This window comes from Electrophorus electricus, chromosome 16 (assembly GCF_013358815.1).
Source record: "Electrophorus electricus isolate fEleEle1 chromosome 16, fEleEle1.pri, whole genome shotgun sequence".
In the NCBI taxonomy this organism is placed as follows: Eukaryota; Metazoa; Chordata; class Actinopteri; order Gymnotiformes; family Gymnotidae; genus Electrophorus; species Electrophorus electricus.
In genome coordinates, this window is record NC_049550.1 from 17,074,392 (window position 1) to 17,091,860 (window position 17,469).

Sequence of the window (17,469 nt, forward strand, 5' to 3'; positions counted from 1 at the left end):
ACAAAAAAAATGTTACCCTCTTCTCTCTGCAGTATCTTGGTCTGGTAGTTGCATTTATACATTTACCTGACACTTTTATCCAAAGCAACTTATAGTTATGACTGAATATAACTTGAGGGTTAAGGGTCTTGCTCAGGGGCCCAACAGTGGCAACTTGGTAGTGGTGGGGCTTGAACTAGCAACCTTCCAATTACAAGTCAAGTACCTTAACCACAGAGCTGCCACAGTTGGCCTTCTTTGAACACCTTATGGACCTAGCTTGTAACTCACTCACTCTCTCACGTTTTTATCACAAGGGGGAAGTTAGCAATGAAGTAGGTTTGGTATTTCACATCAGTGTGTGACACTGTGCATCCCTGATTAAAATAAAGGTCAAACAATTATGCTTGCTCATACTTTTTTAATTAAGACTGGAGTAAGCAGCAGTACCTGATCTGGGATCAGAATTACTGCAACCATTCTCCATTAAGTTCCCTACTGAGAAACAAAGCCAAAAGATCCAAGGCCTGTAGTGCTGCAAAGCCAGCAACCCAGTACAAAAAGACCTACAAAAACTGGTGACCCCCCCAGAAGACACAATACAGTGTTGAAAACATGACATAACAGCAAATCTATACTTAAATGTTACATCCATTCATCGTCATTATCAATAGAAAAAAAAAAACGGGATTCTGACTTCACAAAGAATGAAAGTGCTTTTGGACAAAGTGTTTAACTGAAATAGAAGAAAAGAAACGTTCCATTTGAAAACATCACTGAAGCGAAAACAAACGCAGGATCTTCCAGGAAGTGTTCAGGAAGTGCTTATCTGTGCTAATCAGGAACTTCTTTCCCACTGATATCTATATACAATTTACCTGTTCACATAGCACAACAATATAGGAGGTATTGGGAGTATTTAGACAGGTAACAGAAGATGCATGTTACATACATTTCCAGTAGCATATGAAGAAAAAAAAGTTACACTTTGACCAACAGTGATGGTTTTGCTTCTGTAACATATCTTAGCCAGCTAGCAAAGTAACGTAGAACAAAATCTGTATCAATAATCCTTCATGAAAATTTTGGCGCACCCATCTTCCTAATATGGGTATATATTTGACCCCTTTTTGAAATAAATACATTTGTGAATTCACAGAAGCACTTAAAAGCTTGTCTGTGTTTAAGGATGCCTTCTGCTTTATAAAGAGTACCTTTAATATCATTTTAGCACACAATGCAGTTATTCTCAACTGTTCAACTCAGAAGTATTAAAAGAAAGTAACTGCTCCTCTGGTTCACCACACACTTTTTGTGTGTGAATGAAATAATACATCTTCCAATATATTTTTATCACCAATATATTTGCACTAGGTGATTTCCCACAATTCGGAAAAGGAAAAGGCTTTTCCATTTAGGTTAGAAAGGTGTGAGCTATCTTCTCGAGCTGTCCAAGTCTGTTGATTTGGGATGGACATAAATGGCTTCAGTTTCTCACGGTGACCATGAGAGGATGAGGATCCTTCCAAAATCTTCCCAGTTCATTAGGATGATGGCTGAGACACAAATCCATTTGTCCAACTATATCAAATAGTAACCTAACAATTGTCTTCCTTTTATTGACCACATGTACAGCTAATGACCCCCACTCTAGAAGTAATGTGATTGGACAGGGCAGAGACATGGCCCTCCTGCTCCATACCCATTGGATGGGACAAAGATCTTTGATCTTTGGAGCCTTAGCATTGAGAGCGGCTATGTGTGGAAGAGCTGTTGGTTGAGGAGGCTTTCTCGTTGAAGGAAAATGACATACAGCTTGAAAATGTGTAACCTAGGCGAAGCCCTGTTGTGGTGTGGTAAATGCATCATATCTCCGACTCCCCCGTGCTCTGCATACTCTTGAGGGGTTGCTGAAAGGATGAAAGATCAGAGGTCAAGGGCTGTTGCAGATAGATATGCCCAGATTTATTTACACAGTACATAGTAATCAGTTCACATGCACCTACAAACATACACACACGGTACACCATACCTGGCTGTTGCTGGATTGGTTGGTGCTGAATTCAGAGTATCTCTTCTTCTGTGATTTGCAGACAGTGCCAAACAGCTTGCTATATTCTTCTCTTACCTGAGGAGCGCAACAAAAAACAAATCTTTGTTCTGTAAGTGAGCGTATTTTTGTTTTTTCAGTCACACTACAATGTGATTGGCTACAGTGAGTTGTAGGCTCAAGAAAAACTTCTTTTGGTGTCTTCTGTTGGCTCCAAGTCATCTGATTCTGGGGGTGTATCCCCATTTCCAGGGATGACTGTTTTACTGTAGGAAAAACTGTTGTACTGTACTTAGTAAGGGCTTTTTAGGGCTTTTGGCATTATTAGGAGGGCTAAGTCAGACATTTTAACATTTTGTATGTCTTTGCTTACACAGCTGATGAAGGCCCTCTGTTTAAAATGTGCTGTTTCTTTGGAAATCTTGTATGTAATTTTAGCTCCACATCTTTTACTATAGTACGCTGCAGGTACTGCATATATTTAGTCCGTGTGTGTGTATGTAACTGTGAGGGCAAAAATGTTTTAAGCTGTGCCTCACCGTTTTGCTCATCAGACAGTACATGATGAATATGAGCGCCCCCTGCAGGCTGTTGAGTAAGGTGAAGAGGTATGACATCACCAGTGTGCCCTGTTCCTGGAACAGGAAGCAGCCAAAAACCCACATCCCCCCCAGAACACACAGCTGGGCTACAGCAGTTACCACAAAACTCCTACAGACAGAGAGAGGGGCAGGGGAGAAAACAGAAGCATTTACATTGATGTTTTTCTAGAGCTATCACCTAACAGTGCTTCTCTAGCAAACTAAATAATAAACAAATTACAAGAGGAATGTGATGGAAAGAAGGAGAGAGATCAACACACACACACACACGCACGCACGCACGCGCGCGCGCACACACACACCCACCCCTGAATACCTCAGCTTTTTCAGTTTGGAAAAGTCTGGGTTGAGCGTGGAGAATTTTCCTGCCAGTTTCCAGATAGTAATCACGAAGAAGAAACTGTTGAGGATGATGATAATGCAAACAGGGGCAAAGAAACTCCAGATGAAATCTTCCTCCAGAGACAGCCAGCAACTACACCAAACCGAACAAAAGGTTACAGCCAGTTAACATCATTACACACACTACAGGCACATTAACTAGAATAAAAGTGTGTTCGCACACACCAAGACGCACAGTGCAGGACAAAATACGCATACAGACACACTGGACTACTGTAGTAGCAGTAAAATCTCTGACTCACTGGCGGTCCGTTCCATATCCCTGGGAGAAGGCGGCAGCGGAGATCACGACGATGGCGAGGGGGACTCCATAACCCACGGCAAACATGTAGAGCGGCCGGAGAGTGGTGTGGAACACCAGGACCACCATCCGGTAGAGCTGCACCCCCTCTAACAGCATCCAGCAGAACGCAGCCAGGAAGAAAAAATGTAAAAGACTGGCTACAAACGCACACGCTCCCTTAGAGAGAGAGAGAGAGAGAGAGGGGAGGGGTGTATTTATTATTTGGTTTCTGAATAATACCTTTTTATTAATTTTTCAGCAGCAATATATTCATAAACTATGTTTCATAAAACATCTGTTTATATAAAGTATTTTGAAAATTGCTGCTATAAAGCTTTGCTGGATGGAACTGAGCTGAATTTAACAAAAAGGGGGCCATAAAACCATGGCTCCTCTGAAGTTATCCAGCTACATTCCTTCACTCACACACACACACACACCTTGTTGCTGGTGCTGGATATGAAGAAGAGGAAGAGGAGGTCGGCGATGAAGAGGCAGACACACAGGTGGAGGTGGATGGTGGTGCGAGTGCCCTGGATGGGGCGACAGAAGCGGAAGGTGAAGATGCACACGAGCAGACAGACGAGAGACACGGCCAACCCCACCCGCGTGGTCCACACCAGCTCGAACGACTCCTGCACAGAGATGGACAGAGAGAGCCAAAATAATACAAACAGAGGAGGACAGAGAGATAGAGATAGAGAAAGACAGGAAGAGGCTTAAAAACAGGGTTTTTTAAAACTGATATTTAATTTCTATTGCTGCTATAAATGGCATTAGAGGGCAATTGCGCTGTTGTGAATGCGCATATATTAGCTGCTTAGAAGAATGTGGAGGCTCTTAGTGCTATACTGGGGTAAGGGGGCAGAGCTACCTTGATAGGATATAGGGCCATGAGAACAGCGAAGCTGCTCAGGTGGGACCAGGTGCACACGGCATGCGTGGAATTAAGCTCCGCCTTCATGCAGCCACGCCCTGACCACACCCCTCCGGATGGCGTCTCCTCCCAATACACGCAGCTGTAGTTCAACTCCTCAGACACTGCCCCCTCCTGGACACAGAAAGGGGTTTTAGGATGGGACTCAAACAAATAAACTAACAAATATATTAAAATTGAGTTCATTAACATGGGCAGTGGTAGATCAGTGGTTAAGGTACTTGACTTGTAATCTGAAGGTTCGAGCACCACCACTGCCACTGTTGGGCCCCTGAGCAAGACCCTTAACCCTCAATTGCTCAAGCTGTAATTGTAAGTTGCTTTGGATAAACGTGACAGCTAAATGTTGTAAATGTAAACATCTGAGTATCTCTGTTTAAATGTAAATAATCCTACAGATGTTGAAACTCAGCGGTTGCGACATACCTGTGACGGTTATAGTTATGTAAATGTTTTTTAGTGGTGTGCAGTGAATTCAGGCTCACTGGTGTGTACAGTGGGGCGGGTCCATATGAAGGTTTTGGGCGTGGCAGTGCAGAAGGGCCGGCGGCCTCACCTGCAGGTGTTTGAAGGTGAGGGTCACAGGCTGAGCGAGCGTCTGGGTGTCGGGGTTACTGACGAGAGCGGTGACCATGCGGGAGTTCAGCTGGTAGGTGGCATTCTTCTGATCCTTCTCCAGCTCCTCACTCACCCGCACCGAGCTGCCACTGGAGTTCAGACCCTTATAGCTCAGCAGAGCCACGTAGGCATAGCCTGGGGACAGACACGCCGCTGCTGTCAGGACAGGGCACGACTCACTGCACTTACCATAAGTGTGTGTGTATGGCATATGTGTGTGTTCTGTGTGAGTGTGTATGTAGGTGTGTGGTGGGAGTATATATATATATTTGTGTCGTGTGTGCAAAACCTGGGGAAAAATGTTTCAGAACGTTTCAACTGACGCCATTGCGGTGTGTGTGTGTGTGTGTGTGTGTGTGTGTGTGTGTGTGTTTGTGTAAGGGTTGGCAACAGGCCGAGGCCCCCTCTGGCCACCAGAGGGAGGCCTCAAGTCAACCACACCACTAATCAGGCTTAACACCCAACAGCTGGGCTAGACCTTATATAAGCCCAGTGACCCAGTCATTTGGTGCTGGGTCTTTGCTAAAGTTGTGAGCCAAGCTCCTAGCCGGTAACTATGGGTATTGAGGTCTGTCAGCCCTTGTGCTGCGCCTCTTTTCTGCTCTACGAGGGTGTCAGTGTTTTTACACGTCCCCTCCCTTCTCCAGTTTTCACCTCTTGAGTCTGGCTTCCCTTAGCCATTCAAGTTCCTCCCCGCTTTCTGGTTTTGTTTGGTAAGTTTTAGTTTGGTTTTCCCCAGTGCATTGAGGTTTCCATTTCTTCCCGTTGTGTCCTTTGTTCTCCCCTTTTCCACGCTCGGCGTGGTGTTTAGTTTTTCCTTTTGTTTTACCTGATCCAAGATCTAACTGTTCTGCACACGGGCCCAGCATTGTTAGAGCGTGGTTGCTCACCTGTCAGTGTCATCACCTATCTGACCTGGGTTCGAGCCCACACACCTGTGTGTGTGTGTGTGTGTGTGTGTGTGTGTGTGTGTGTGTACCTGGATATGAGGCTCCCACTGCTGTTTCCCAGCTGATATTAAGGTGCACATCATCCATGCTCAGTAGGACACTCCCATTGGGTGGAGTTCTCTCCTTCCTCACTGCAAGCCACACCTCTGTTGATAATCACCATGACAACCCATCAGATTCACTTTGAATCACATTTACTGTAATAAAGGCATTAATTACACGTGCTGGTATTTTGTGTGTGTGTGTACCAGAGACGTTGTTGTGGATCTTGGTTAGGGGCTGGTTGAGCTGTGGGCTGATCAGGTGCATTGTGTCCTCCACGACTCCCAGGAAGGTGTTCAGAGCGACGCTCTGGTCAAGAACTCCACCCCGCACCACCATCTCAGACACATTGAGCAGCTCCTGTAGAAACAGCCACATTACTCACTTGTGTGTGTGTGTGTGTGTGTGTGTGTGTGTGAGCACACACGTGTGTGTGTGTGTACCTTCAGTAAGGTCTCTCCTGTATGCTCTTTTCCTGTGGGCTGTTGTTCTTTCTGGCTGCTCAGTGACTGACATGTCGACATGAGCATACTAAGCAATCTACTCATCACTATGTCTGCCTGAGAGAGAGAGAGAGAGAGAGAGTTGATCAGATTTGTACATTCTCCAGAAGGCTGGCAGCTGTGGTGATGTGCATTTAGGAGACAGGTGAAAGGATTACCTGTTCAAAAGTGCTGTTGGCTCTCTCACATTTCAGCTCTACACACACAAACACACACATGCACAAATGAAATAATGAAATTATTTGTAGCCCCCTGTTATAGCAAAAAATATGGCAAGGCCTTTAGATATGTTTTTAAAACAATTGTTTCCTTTTCCTGCTTCTTTTATTTTTCATGTTAATAAATGCATGTTCTGTTTATTGTGAGGTTAATTACAGTATATTGTTTATTAAGTAATAACTATATGGTATGTTTATTTGTGATGTTAATAAATGTATATTCTCTTTATTGAGAATATATGATGATTAGTGCATGTTCTGTTTGTGACGTTAATGTGTGTATATTCAGTTCACTGTAATGTTAATAAATGTTCCATTTCTTTTTATATTAATTAAAGTGCAAGTTGTTATGTTAAGAAATGTATGTTTTGTTTATTGTGATGTTAAGAAGTGTATGTTTTGTTTATTGTGATGTTAAGAAGTGTATGTTCTGTTTAAATGGCATATGCTCTCTCACCTGTGCATTTGGTTTGGTTATTTCCATAGTTACTGTAACCATGGTTGCACTGGCAATGGTAGCTGCCAACAGAGTTGGAGCAGACACCATTTTCCCCGCAAACATGTTCTTCACTGTCACACTCGTCAATATCTGAGAGAGAGAGAGAGAGAGAGCGCGAGAGAGTGAGTTTGTATATGGGAGGTTTAGGGTGAGCGTATATGGGAGGTTTAGGGTGAGCGTATATGGGAGGTTTAGGGTGAGTGTGCGAGCGTATATGGGAGGTTTAGGGTGAGTGTGCGAGCGTATATGGGAGGTTTAGGGTGAGTGTGCGATCGTATATGGGAGGTTTAGGGTGAGTGTATATGGGAGGTTTAGGGTGAGTGTATATGGGAGGTTTAGGGTGAATGTATGAGTGTATATAGGAGGTTTAGGTTGAGTGTGTGAGTGTATATGGGAGGTTAGGGTGAGGGTTTGATCGTATATGGGAGGTTTAGGGTGAGCGTATATGGGAGGTTTAGGGTGAGTGTACGAGCGTATATGGGAGGTTTAGGGTGAGTGTGCGATCGTATATGGGAGGTTTAGGGTGAGGGTTTGATCGTATATGGGAGGTTTAGGGTGAGTGTATATGGGAGGTTTAGGTTGAGTGTGTGAGTGTATATGGGAGGTTAGGGTGAGGGTTTGATCGTATATGGGAGGTTTAGGGTGAGTGTACGAGTGTATATGGGAGGTTAGGGTGAGTGTACGAGTGTATATGGGAGGTTAGGGTGAGGGTTTGATCGTATATGGGAGGTTTAGGGTGAGGGTTTGATCGTATATGGGAGGTTTAGGGTGAGTGTGCGATCGTATATGGGAGGTTTAGGGTGAGGGTTTGATCGTATATGGGAGGTTTAGGTTGAGTGTGTGAGTGTATATGGGAGGTTAGGGTGAGGGTTTGATCGTATATGGGAGGTTTAGGGTGAGTGTATATGGGAGGTTTAGGTTGAGTGTGTGAGTGTATATGGGAGGTTAGGGTGAGGGTTTGATCGTATATGGGAGGTTTAGGGTGAGTGTACGAGTGTATATGGGAGGTTAGGGTGAGTGTACGAGTGTATATGGGAGGTTAGGGTGAGGGTTTGATCGTATATGGGAGGTTTAGGGTGAGGGTTTGATCGTATATGGGAGGTTTAGGTTGAGTGTGTGAGTGTATATGGGAGGTTAGGGTGAGGGTTTGATCGTATATGGGAGGTTTAGGGTGAGCGTATATGGGAGGTTTAGGGTGAGCGTATATGGGAGGTTTAGGGTGAGCGTATATGGGAGGTTTAGGCTGAGCGTATATGGGAGGTTTAGGCTGAGCGTATATGGGAGGTTTAGGCTGAGCGTATATGGGAGGTTTAGGCTGAGTGTGTGAGCGTATATGGGAGGTTTAGGCTGAGTGTGTGAGCGTATATGGGAGGTTTAGGCTGAGTGTGTGAGCGTATATGGGAGGTTTAGGCTGAGTGTGTGAGCGTATATGGGAGGTTTAGGCTGAGTGTGTGAGCGTATATGGGAGGTTTAGGCTGAGTGTGTGAGCGTATATGGGAGGTTTAGGCTGAGTGTGTGAGCGTATATGGGAGGTTTAGGCTGAGTGTGTGAGCGTATATGGGAGGTTTAGGCTGAGTGTGTGAGCGTATATGGGAGGTTTAGGCTGAGTGTGTGAGCGTATATGGGAGGTTTAGGCTGAGTGTGTGAGCGTATATGGGAGGTTTAGGCTGAGTGTGAGCGTATATGGGAGGTTTAGGCTGAGTGTGTGAGCGTATATGGGAGGTTTAGGGTGACTGTATGAATGTATATGGGAGGTTTAGGGTGTGCTGTATGTGTATATGGGTGGTATAAGGTGAGTTTATGAGTGTATATGGGAAGTTTAGGGTGAGTGTATATACACTTCACTTCCACACAGCTGTTTGGGGATGATAAACCTGCAGCATACAGCTCCACAAACTTTCTTATTCTATGGCACACTAGAGTGATTCAGTCTAACGCTACCTTTTGCGTTGTGTAGAACTCTTTGCTGGAGGTAACATGCCAGGTTAACTAAATCCTCCAGGAGATGCCCTGAGAAGCACTGCTGAGCAGTTTTACCACCTTGTCAGTGAGCGATGCTAGGCCATGCAGATGTTTTAGCTTGCTGACTGCATGCAGAGTGAGTAAAATGACCAATGTGCATGTTTGTGTATGTGTGCGTGTGTGCGTTAGTGTGGAGTTAACAGGGCAAAACCTCTAGGCAAAGTCAGCACTCCCTATACAACAAGCGATGCTACTGTCGCTCACCTATACAAGGGGCGCTGCTGTTGCCTTGGTTACGGAACCCCTGGGGGCAAGAGCAGGTAAATGTGCCAGGTGTGTTACTGCAAATGCCATGTTCACACACAGAGGGCGCTATCTCGCATTCATCACTGTCTGCAGTGGAAACACACACATATAAAACACTGACAGCAGAGAATCAGACAAGGCTGAAATGCAACGTCGGTTGTTATACAGAGAAAAAGGATTTGCAGGACAGTCTTGTTATGGCTCTGAGTGGAGGCGGGTAGGAAGTGTTAATGGCACAGAGAGCGGACACTACTACACGAGAAGAAAAAAAACCCTGGAAAAGTCTCACCGACACACGCATCCGATTCTGTGGATTTCTTGTAACCAGGTGAGCAAACGCATTTATAAGAGCCAATCGTGTTCACACATTTCATATTCTCCAGACAGCGTTTCACGTTGCACTCGTTAATGTCTGGCAGAGGAAGAAAGGAAGACAGTCGAAGCTGAATTAGATGACAGGAGGTAAACGTAAGCGTTGCTAGTGGTCAGTCATCTAGCCAGTGCTAGTCAGTAGAATCTCATGCTGTTTCAGTGCTAGCAGGGTCTAGCCCAACTGGACCCAACTGTGAGACTCACGTCTCTGGTCCAGTGTGTGTGGGCTAGAGGAGTTTCACTCAGTCTTTGTGTGTCATGCCACCAGGACCACAATGGAAACAAGCTTTAGGACATTACTGTGTTTTAGTCCATTGTCCATGCATGTAATGGCTGCAGCCCAGGTTAACGTGTGCTTTAAATCACGCAGCACATTCGCTCAGGTCAGTCAGTGAGTGGTGTGAAAGGAGGACTCTCACCATTGCACTGGCCACTGACGGCGGTGAAGTTGGGGGTCCTGGAGGTGAACCCCTGATGGCAGGTGCAGTAGTAGCTGCCCTTGGTGTTGTGGCACTTTGAATAGTTGCCGCACAGACCGTCCTCATTCTGACACTCGTCCTCGTCTGGAAGAGGAAGAAAGACCGAGAAGTGAAAGAGAGGCAATGAGAGGTGGAGATGGGGATAGTGGATATGGACTTGTGATCAGAGTGTTTGGTAAGTGGAAGATTTGGTTCAAGCACAGTCTTGGTCTCTGCAGCTGTTAAGCCTCTACTACAGTGAACAGCTTCACTTTTTAGTCAGTAAGCAAAAAAATATGTCACTAACATTTGTGTTCATAGCCAAACAAATCAAATCAACACTATGCCTTATTAAATTAATAACAAAACCAACACTCTGTTTACAAACGCTACAAAAGTCACTCTGTGAACAAACTTTTCCGTTTGTTACTTTATTAAAAGCACAATAGATTAGCGACACGTTTGATCTTATTACTGAGATGCGACTGTAGTTCCTTAGAAAGGCAGCAGCTCGAACAGTAATGATGACGTGACAGTGGGCGTGCTCATTTCTTACACTCATGTTCATGTCAGTGAGATGTATTACCTGTGCATTGAGTGCCATTTTTCTGGTACCCCATATGACAGTGTGGCTCAGCCTGGACCAATGACACAACCAAGAGCAAACCTAAAAAAGAGAAGCCAATATTATTATCAGGAAAAAAAAAATCACCTTTATCTTTTCATGCGTCTGATCGTTTCTTCAGTGTAGCTGTGGCATAACCTGGCCACTAGAGGGCGGTGGCTGACTGACGCTCATTCAACATTCAGCAGTTGGCTAACTTGTTTGTCTGAGCACAACACATATGATCAGATCTGTCTGACAGAATCATGAAATTAATGGAATCAAATGAAGTCAGAAATTTTGCAGAGTAGTGACACTTAGAGCGCGCGCACACACACACACACACACACACACACACATGCACTGTAATCATGCTAAAACAACCATCCTTTCACCCTAGCTGACCACATATTTATCTGAACACAGCTGATGGGCTTAGGAAGGCCCAGACAGTGCCGATGTGTGTTTACTTCCTACTGTGGACAAGCAGACAGCACCTTCATTACACCACTGTGTTTGTACATGCCTCACCCTGAGCTGACCTGAGCCAGTGGACGTGAGACGTGTGCGGCTGGCTCTAAGCCTGTGACGGACCCCGGACTACCTGAAGGAGAGGGAAGGCGGGTCAACACACGCTCTGGATGCCATGACAACAGAGCTCACGTTTGCCACCGGTTCAAGGGCTGTGACCTCTGTCTTTACTGCTAATAGTGTCAGAATGGGATGGTGTCATGAGGTCACTGGGAGTGTGTGTGTGATTGGAGGAATCTCCACTGCTGGAGTGGACGGTGTGACACCCTGTGTGAACCCCAGGTGAGGGTCAAGAGTGTGACCCTGGATGAGGAGTGCGTGTGGGAAGAATGCGTGTATGGAGCAATCAGATGAGCGCTCTGAAGGAGTGGGCAGTGTAACAGGGACTATCACTCAGGAGGGTAAATGTGTGTTCTGGCACAGGAGGCTAAGTGTGCGTTCTGGCTACCAGGGAGCTGCTCTTTGCTCTGCTGATCAGGAAACACATCTGGGTGTGATCGATGCCTTCTTCCTCTGCTACATCACCTTAATATCCCCATGGCCTACCATTCTGCTGTGGAGCTTGTGTGTGCGGAGCTCTGTTCCAGCCTCAGGGTTTCCAGGAATGGGTTTGTGGGACAGGAGGTGTCCAGGAGTGAGTCTCTAACCCACTGCTCCACCTCACAGAATTGACGTTGCTGAACAACTCTCATATCAGTGCAGGAAGTACAATTTCTGTGGTGTTGCTAGATAATTCTAAACCTCACATTATACGTGTTTGCATGTTTTCTATACACAGAACCTTATCAGAGACACCCATCTAATAGTGTGTTGGACCTCCTTTGGCCTTCAGAACCACAGCAGTTCATCATTTCATAGATTCCACTAGGTGTTGAAATCATTCTGCAGGAATCTTGGCCCATGCGGACCGGATAGCTTCTCCCAGTTACTGCAAATTAGATGAGGGCACTGACATGCTCTGAACAGCCCATTCTTCTTCACAAAGAAGCTCTGTAGGACTAAGATCTGGAGACTGTGAAATACAGGAAAGCAAGGAAACCTCACCGTTATGTTCCTGGAACCAGTCCATGACTATACAACCACTGTGTCATGGTGCATTGTCCTGCTGAAAGTGTCCTGCCTTAAGGTAAACAGCTGCCTTGAAGGAATTAACTTGGTCTGCTACAATGCTCAGGTAATCCCTACTGTCCAAATGTCCATCCAAGTATCAGAGGACCTAGGGTGTGCCAAGAAAACATTGCCTACACCATTACTCCACCAGCACCAGCCTGAACTGTTGACCCCTGAGGTGACCCCTAACAGGAAGAAGTCATCGTTTCATGCTGCTTGCGCCAAATTCTGACCCTCCCATTAGCATGGAGCAACAGAAATCTGGAATCATCTGACCAGGTGATGTTTTTCCACAGCTCGCTGTTCCAGTTTTTGCCCCGTGAAGTCTTGCCTTTATGTTTCCCTTAGACAGCAATGACACTCCAACCGGTCATCCGCTGTTACAGCCCATCTGTGCTAAGGAATGACGAGTTGTTAGTTGGAGCACCAGTGTTGTATTTGGTTGCAGCTTGCTTGACTGCACCATCTGTTCGTTAGGACGATCCTTCACCGCCACCTCTGACCACTTTCATCAACAATTTGTTTATGTCAACAGGATGCCCTTTCGCTGGAAGTTACTCCTCAGTCACACCATTCTCGGTATACCCTCAACACCCTTGCATGAGAAAAGCCCACAGGGTTGACAGTTTTTGAAATGCTGGCTATGCCCAGCTAGTCTAGCCCTGATGACCATGACTCATTTGGAGTTGGTCAGGTAGCTCAATTTTTCCCATTCTATTGTGGATTCACTCCGAAATTAATCCCTGCTGCAATCCAGGGTCACATGTGTAATTTCCATACATGGAAGTTCCAGTCAGTAAAGGGCGGGCATCTCTAACACAGTGCCCATTCAATGTATATATTGCCAGTGTATGAAGTGCTGAAGATGTATGAGAAATCTCTCATATATAATCTATACCTTATAAATATCAAAATATAATGTTCAGAGCCATATCACCCAACCCTTCCTAATATTTACTTTAACATGACTGGTAATCAAAATGTTTAACCATAAACTCTCATGTGCTAATTTACTTACATTGCCTCCCAACACACACACACACACACACACACATACACTAAACATGATACGTTTATCTCCGTCACTGCTACTAATACTTTAAGAGCCTACTTATGGACATTTGCAATGATGCGTGTAAGTGTTTTATTCTGTTAGGATAATTAGTCCTCCTCACAGGCGTTTTCTCATGTTCACTTTTGCAGTTTATTTTCCTCCTTCACTACACGTGTGTGGGGAAGGATTTCGTTGTATATCAGAAGTTACCTGGTTAAAATAAAGGTTAAATAAATAAATAAATTCTCTCTCTCTCTCTCTCTCTCTCTCTCACACACACACACACACACACACACTAAGCAATCTTTCTCCTTGCTCTGAGACAAAAAAAGTGTTGACACGAAGAGTACATACACACCACACACACGTGCAGATATTCTCACATGTGCACACAGTTCATCTTATGGCAACACACTGGTACCACAGAGTCACACATACAAGCTTCTGCATCACAATGTGGCAAAAGCAGAACCCAAAACCTCACAGGCTTCTTTTCTCGAGAACGCTTTACAAATGACACATGACATCTCACTAACCACTGCCTTGTGTTTTGCTATTGTTTTAAACTTAGATGCTTAGACGTTCCAAGGTTAAACCCTAACCCTTTAACCTACCCTACCCTGACCCAGTCTTAAACCCTAACCCTTTAACCTACCCTACCCTGACCCAGTCTTAAACCTTAACCCTTTAACCTACCCTACCCTGACCCAGTCTTAAACCCTAACCCTTTAACCTACCCTACCCTGACCCAGTCTTAAACCCTAACCATTTAACCTACTCTACCCCGGCCCAGTCTTAAACCCTAACCCTTTAACCTACCCTACACTGACCCTGTCTTAAACCCTAACCCTTTAACCTACCCTACACTGACCCTGTCTTAAACCCTAACCCTTTAACCTACCCTACACTGACCCTGTCTTAAACCCTAACCCTTTAACCTACCCTACACTGACCCTGTCTTAAACCCTAACCCTTTAACCTACCCTACACTGACCCTGTCTTAAACCCTAACCCTTTAACGTACCCTACACTGACACAGTCTTAAACCCTAACCATTTAATCTACCCTACCCTGACCCAGTCTTAAACCCTAACCCTTTAACCTACCCTACACTGACACAGTCTTAAACCCTAACCATTTAACCTACTCTACCCCGGCCCAGTCTTAACCCATAACTCTTTATACACCCAGAGGAGTCCCACAGTGGGGGAGTTTTCAACATTGCTACACCTGCTCCAGCTCATAAAGGTATTAACTAGCTGATAAGCTCATTCAGGTGAGCATCAGAGCATTTTCCTGCTGCACCAATGACACAGGTTTACCGGAGTGAAACCCACACTGTTGTGTCAGTGCTCATCAGCTACTCTGTTCCCAGATCAGCGTGTGTCATCTAGGCGGGCAGGCACAGGTGATTCCACCTCCACAGCTCAGCAGCTGCACTTTTTACTGCAGGTTTGATACACCAAACATTCCAACCATCAACTACTGTCTTAAAAAGCTGTCTTAGACCACACCCCTCCAGGAATTCTATGTCTTAAACCACGCCTCCAGACCTCAGCTCACTATGCTCACAGCCAGCCTGACTACTGAGCAGACCAGTAGTGTCACCAGTGGTGACGCACTGACACAACGGCGCCTGTGTCACAGATGACAGTCTGACACAAATATTCATTCACTCACACAAACACTCACACTCACATAAACACTGACATACGTGCAGATATTCACATCCGCACACATCCATCTACATGGTTCATCTTATGGCAACACACTGAAACCACAGAGTCACACATACAAGCTTCTGCATCACAATGTGGCAAAAGCAGAACCCAAAACCTCACAGGCTTCTTTTCTCGAGAACTCTTCACAAATGACACGACATCTCACTAACCACTGCCTTGTGTTTAGCTATTGTTTTAAACTTAGATGCTCAGTTAAATGAGCCCTTCATACCTGCAAGAAAAACAACCTAAAAGACATTCCTGGATTGAGTTGTCTGTCATTTTGTTGTTCAAAGTAACTGCACGTCCAGACAAATACTTTACAGAAGCGTGCGGCCTTCAGCTCTCACTTCAGTCAGGATGAACCCACGCTCGTAGAGCTTTGTAGTTTCTGACATCTCAGTGCGTTTGCCTGTTAGTCTTTCTGACATCTCACACCCCACTCCAGTACACTCCCACACCCCACTCCACTCCATGGTATATACCATATATCCAGTGAGTGTGTACCTATAAACAGACTATTGTATACACCATATATCCAGTGAGTGTGTACCTATGAACAGACTATTGTATACACCATATATCCAGTGAGTGTGTACCTATGAACAGACTATTGTATACACCATATATCCAGTGAGTGTGTACCTATGAACAGACTATTGTATACACCATATATCCAGTGAGTGTGTACCTATGAACAGACTATTGTATACACCATATATCCAGTGAGTGTGTACCTATAAACAGACTATTGTATACACCATATATCCAGTGAGTGTGTACCTATAAACAGACTATTGTATACACCATATATCCAGTGAGTGTGTACCTATGAACAGACTATTGTATACACCATATATCCAGTGAGTGTGTACCTATGAACAGACTATTGTATATACCATATATCCAGTGAGTGTGTACCTATGAACAGATTCTGACATCACACTTGGTGCCCACTGAGCCGATGTAAACAGGATTTGCAGATCTGTAAATATGTCCACATATGGAGCTCAAAGTCTAATCTCTCTCTCACTTCACTTCCTCTATGCTTTCCCTTTGTGTCTGCAGGTGTTCCCACATGTTCACCCCATTCTAATTCACACAGACAAACTCACTCAAACACAGACAAAGTTACACAGTCCCCTGGCCTGACTCCGGAGAATGGCCAACCAAGTTTTAAAAGCAGCTACACTTCTGCTGAGAACGTTCTTCATTAGTAAAATGATGAATGACAACCACCAGCTACTGTCTTAAAAAGCTGTCTTAGACCACGCCCCTCCAGCGAGTCTGTGTCGCAAACCACGCCCCTCCAGCGAGTCTGTGTCGCAAACCACGCCCCTCCAGCGAGTCTGTGTCGCAAACCACGCCCCTCCAGCGAGTCTGTGTCGCAAACCACGCCCCTCCAGCCCTCTTGCCCGTGGCTTGGGTCAGAACTGGGTGCAGGGGGAGGGTCTATTAATGTGTGTGTGAATGCGTTAATGTGCGCGCCTGTGTGTGTAAAGTAGGTCTGTCTACAAGTTTTTTTAGTGTCAGAAAAGTCTTATTCAGCATTTTTATAGGCACACACACGGATCTGTTCTCAGTCTGCCAGTGAAATGAATAGAACATATGCTGCAGTCAAACCCAGTACAAACACACACCCACACGGACACCCATATATTTTAATCCGTTTAAAAAGGGTTGTAGATCACTCACCGATACGAACAAAATGCCTTTTTAGTTCCATATTTGCCAAGTGCAGTAATTCCTTTCAGATGCGTGAAGTTTGTTTTAAGGTTCAGATCCACAATGAAGCGCGAACGTTCCCGTTAATCAAGCAAAAATACCCAACGTTTTTCACTTTCTTTCTCTGCCAATCCGCCCCATTCGTTGCGCCTTCAGTCCCTGGGGCGCTCTCTCTCTCTCTCTCTCTCTCTCTTTCTCGGAATTAGCGCAGGTTTCCTCTTTCTCTTGGTTCTTCTAGTCTTTCACTTGATTATCCACTTCTTAGCGTTTCTTTTCCTCTTCAGTCCTAAGCGATATAGCGCTTTCGCTCACGTTTCGCTCACCACTAACTCTCTAAGTCTGAGCTTGTCCTCCCTCTTTTGTCGGCCGTTATTCCCCTCGCTCACTCTGACCCGCGTGCCACTGTGCAGGCTTTCAGCGTGGGCTCCCCCTGAGAGTGAGGGCGGGGCCGCGGTGCGAGGGGCGGGGCCGCGGTAATGCTCTACTCTTTTGCTACTCAATATCAGCTGTACTCCTTCTCTCTCTCGCTCTGTCATTTCGAAT

The 17,469-nt window shown here is 45.3% G+C and overlaps 1 protein-coding gene across 4 annotated transcripts; it reads right to left on the reverse strand.

Moving 5' to 3' along the window:
• Positions 1–380: 380 nt before the first annotated feature.
• LOC113582845 (adhesion G protein-coupled receptor E5) lies at positions 381–17,346 on the reverse strand. 4 transcript variants are annotated; one of them, XM_027018855.2, is made up of 18 exons: positions 16,897–17,346; positions 10,768–10,848; positions 10,143–10,286; positions 9,641–9,763; positions 9,310–9,438; positions 7,042–7,173; positions 6,525–6,562; positions 6,307–6,423; positions 6,070–6,223; positions 5,851–5,967; positions 4,810–5,006; positions 4,191–4,367; positions 3,757–3,951; positions 3,276–3,493; positions 2,948–3,106; positions 2,569–2,740; positions 2,012–2,107; positions 381–1,889 (listed from the first exon to the last, which is right to left on the reverse strand). In XM_027018855.2, exons 1-18 carry the CDS (start codon positions 16,925–16,927, stop codon positions 1,845–1,847), a joined length of 2,325 nt encoding a protein of 774 aa, XP_026874656.2. In that variant the 5' UTR covers positions 16,928–17,346; the 3' UTR covers positions 381–1,844. The 4 variants fall into 4 exon arrangements, with proteins under 4 accessions (XP_026874656.2, XP_026874657.2, XP_026874658.2 ...); XM_027018856.2 differs by lacking the exon at positions 9,641–9,763 and having other exon boundaries at positions 16,897–17,345; XM_027018857.2 differs by lacking the exon at positions 9,310–9,438 and having other exon boundaries at positions 16,897–17,345.
• Between the last annotated feature and the right edge of the window lie 123 nt (positions 17,347–17,469).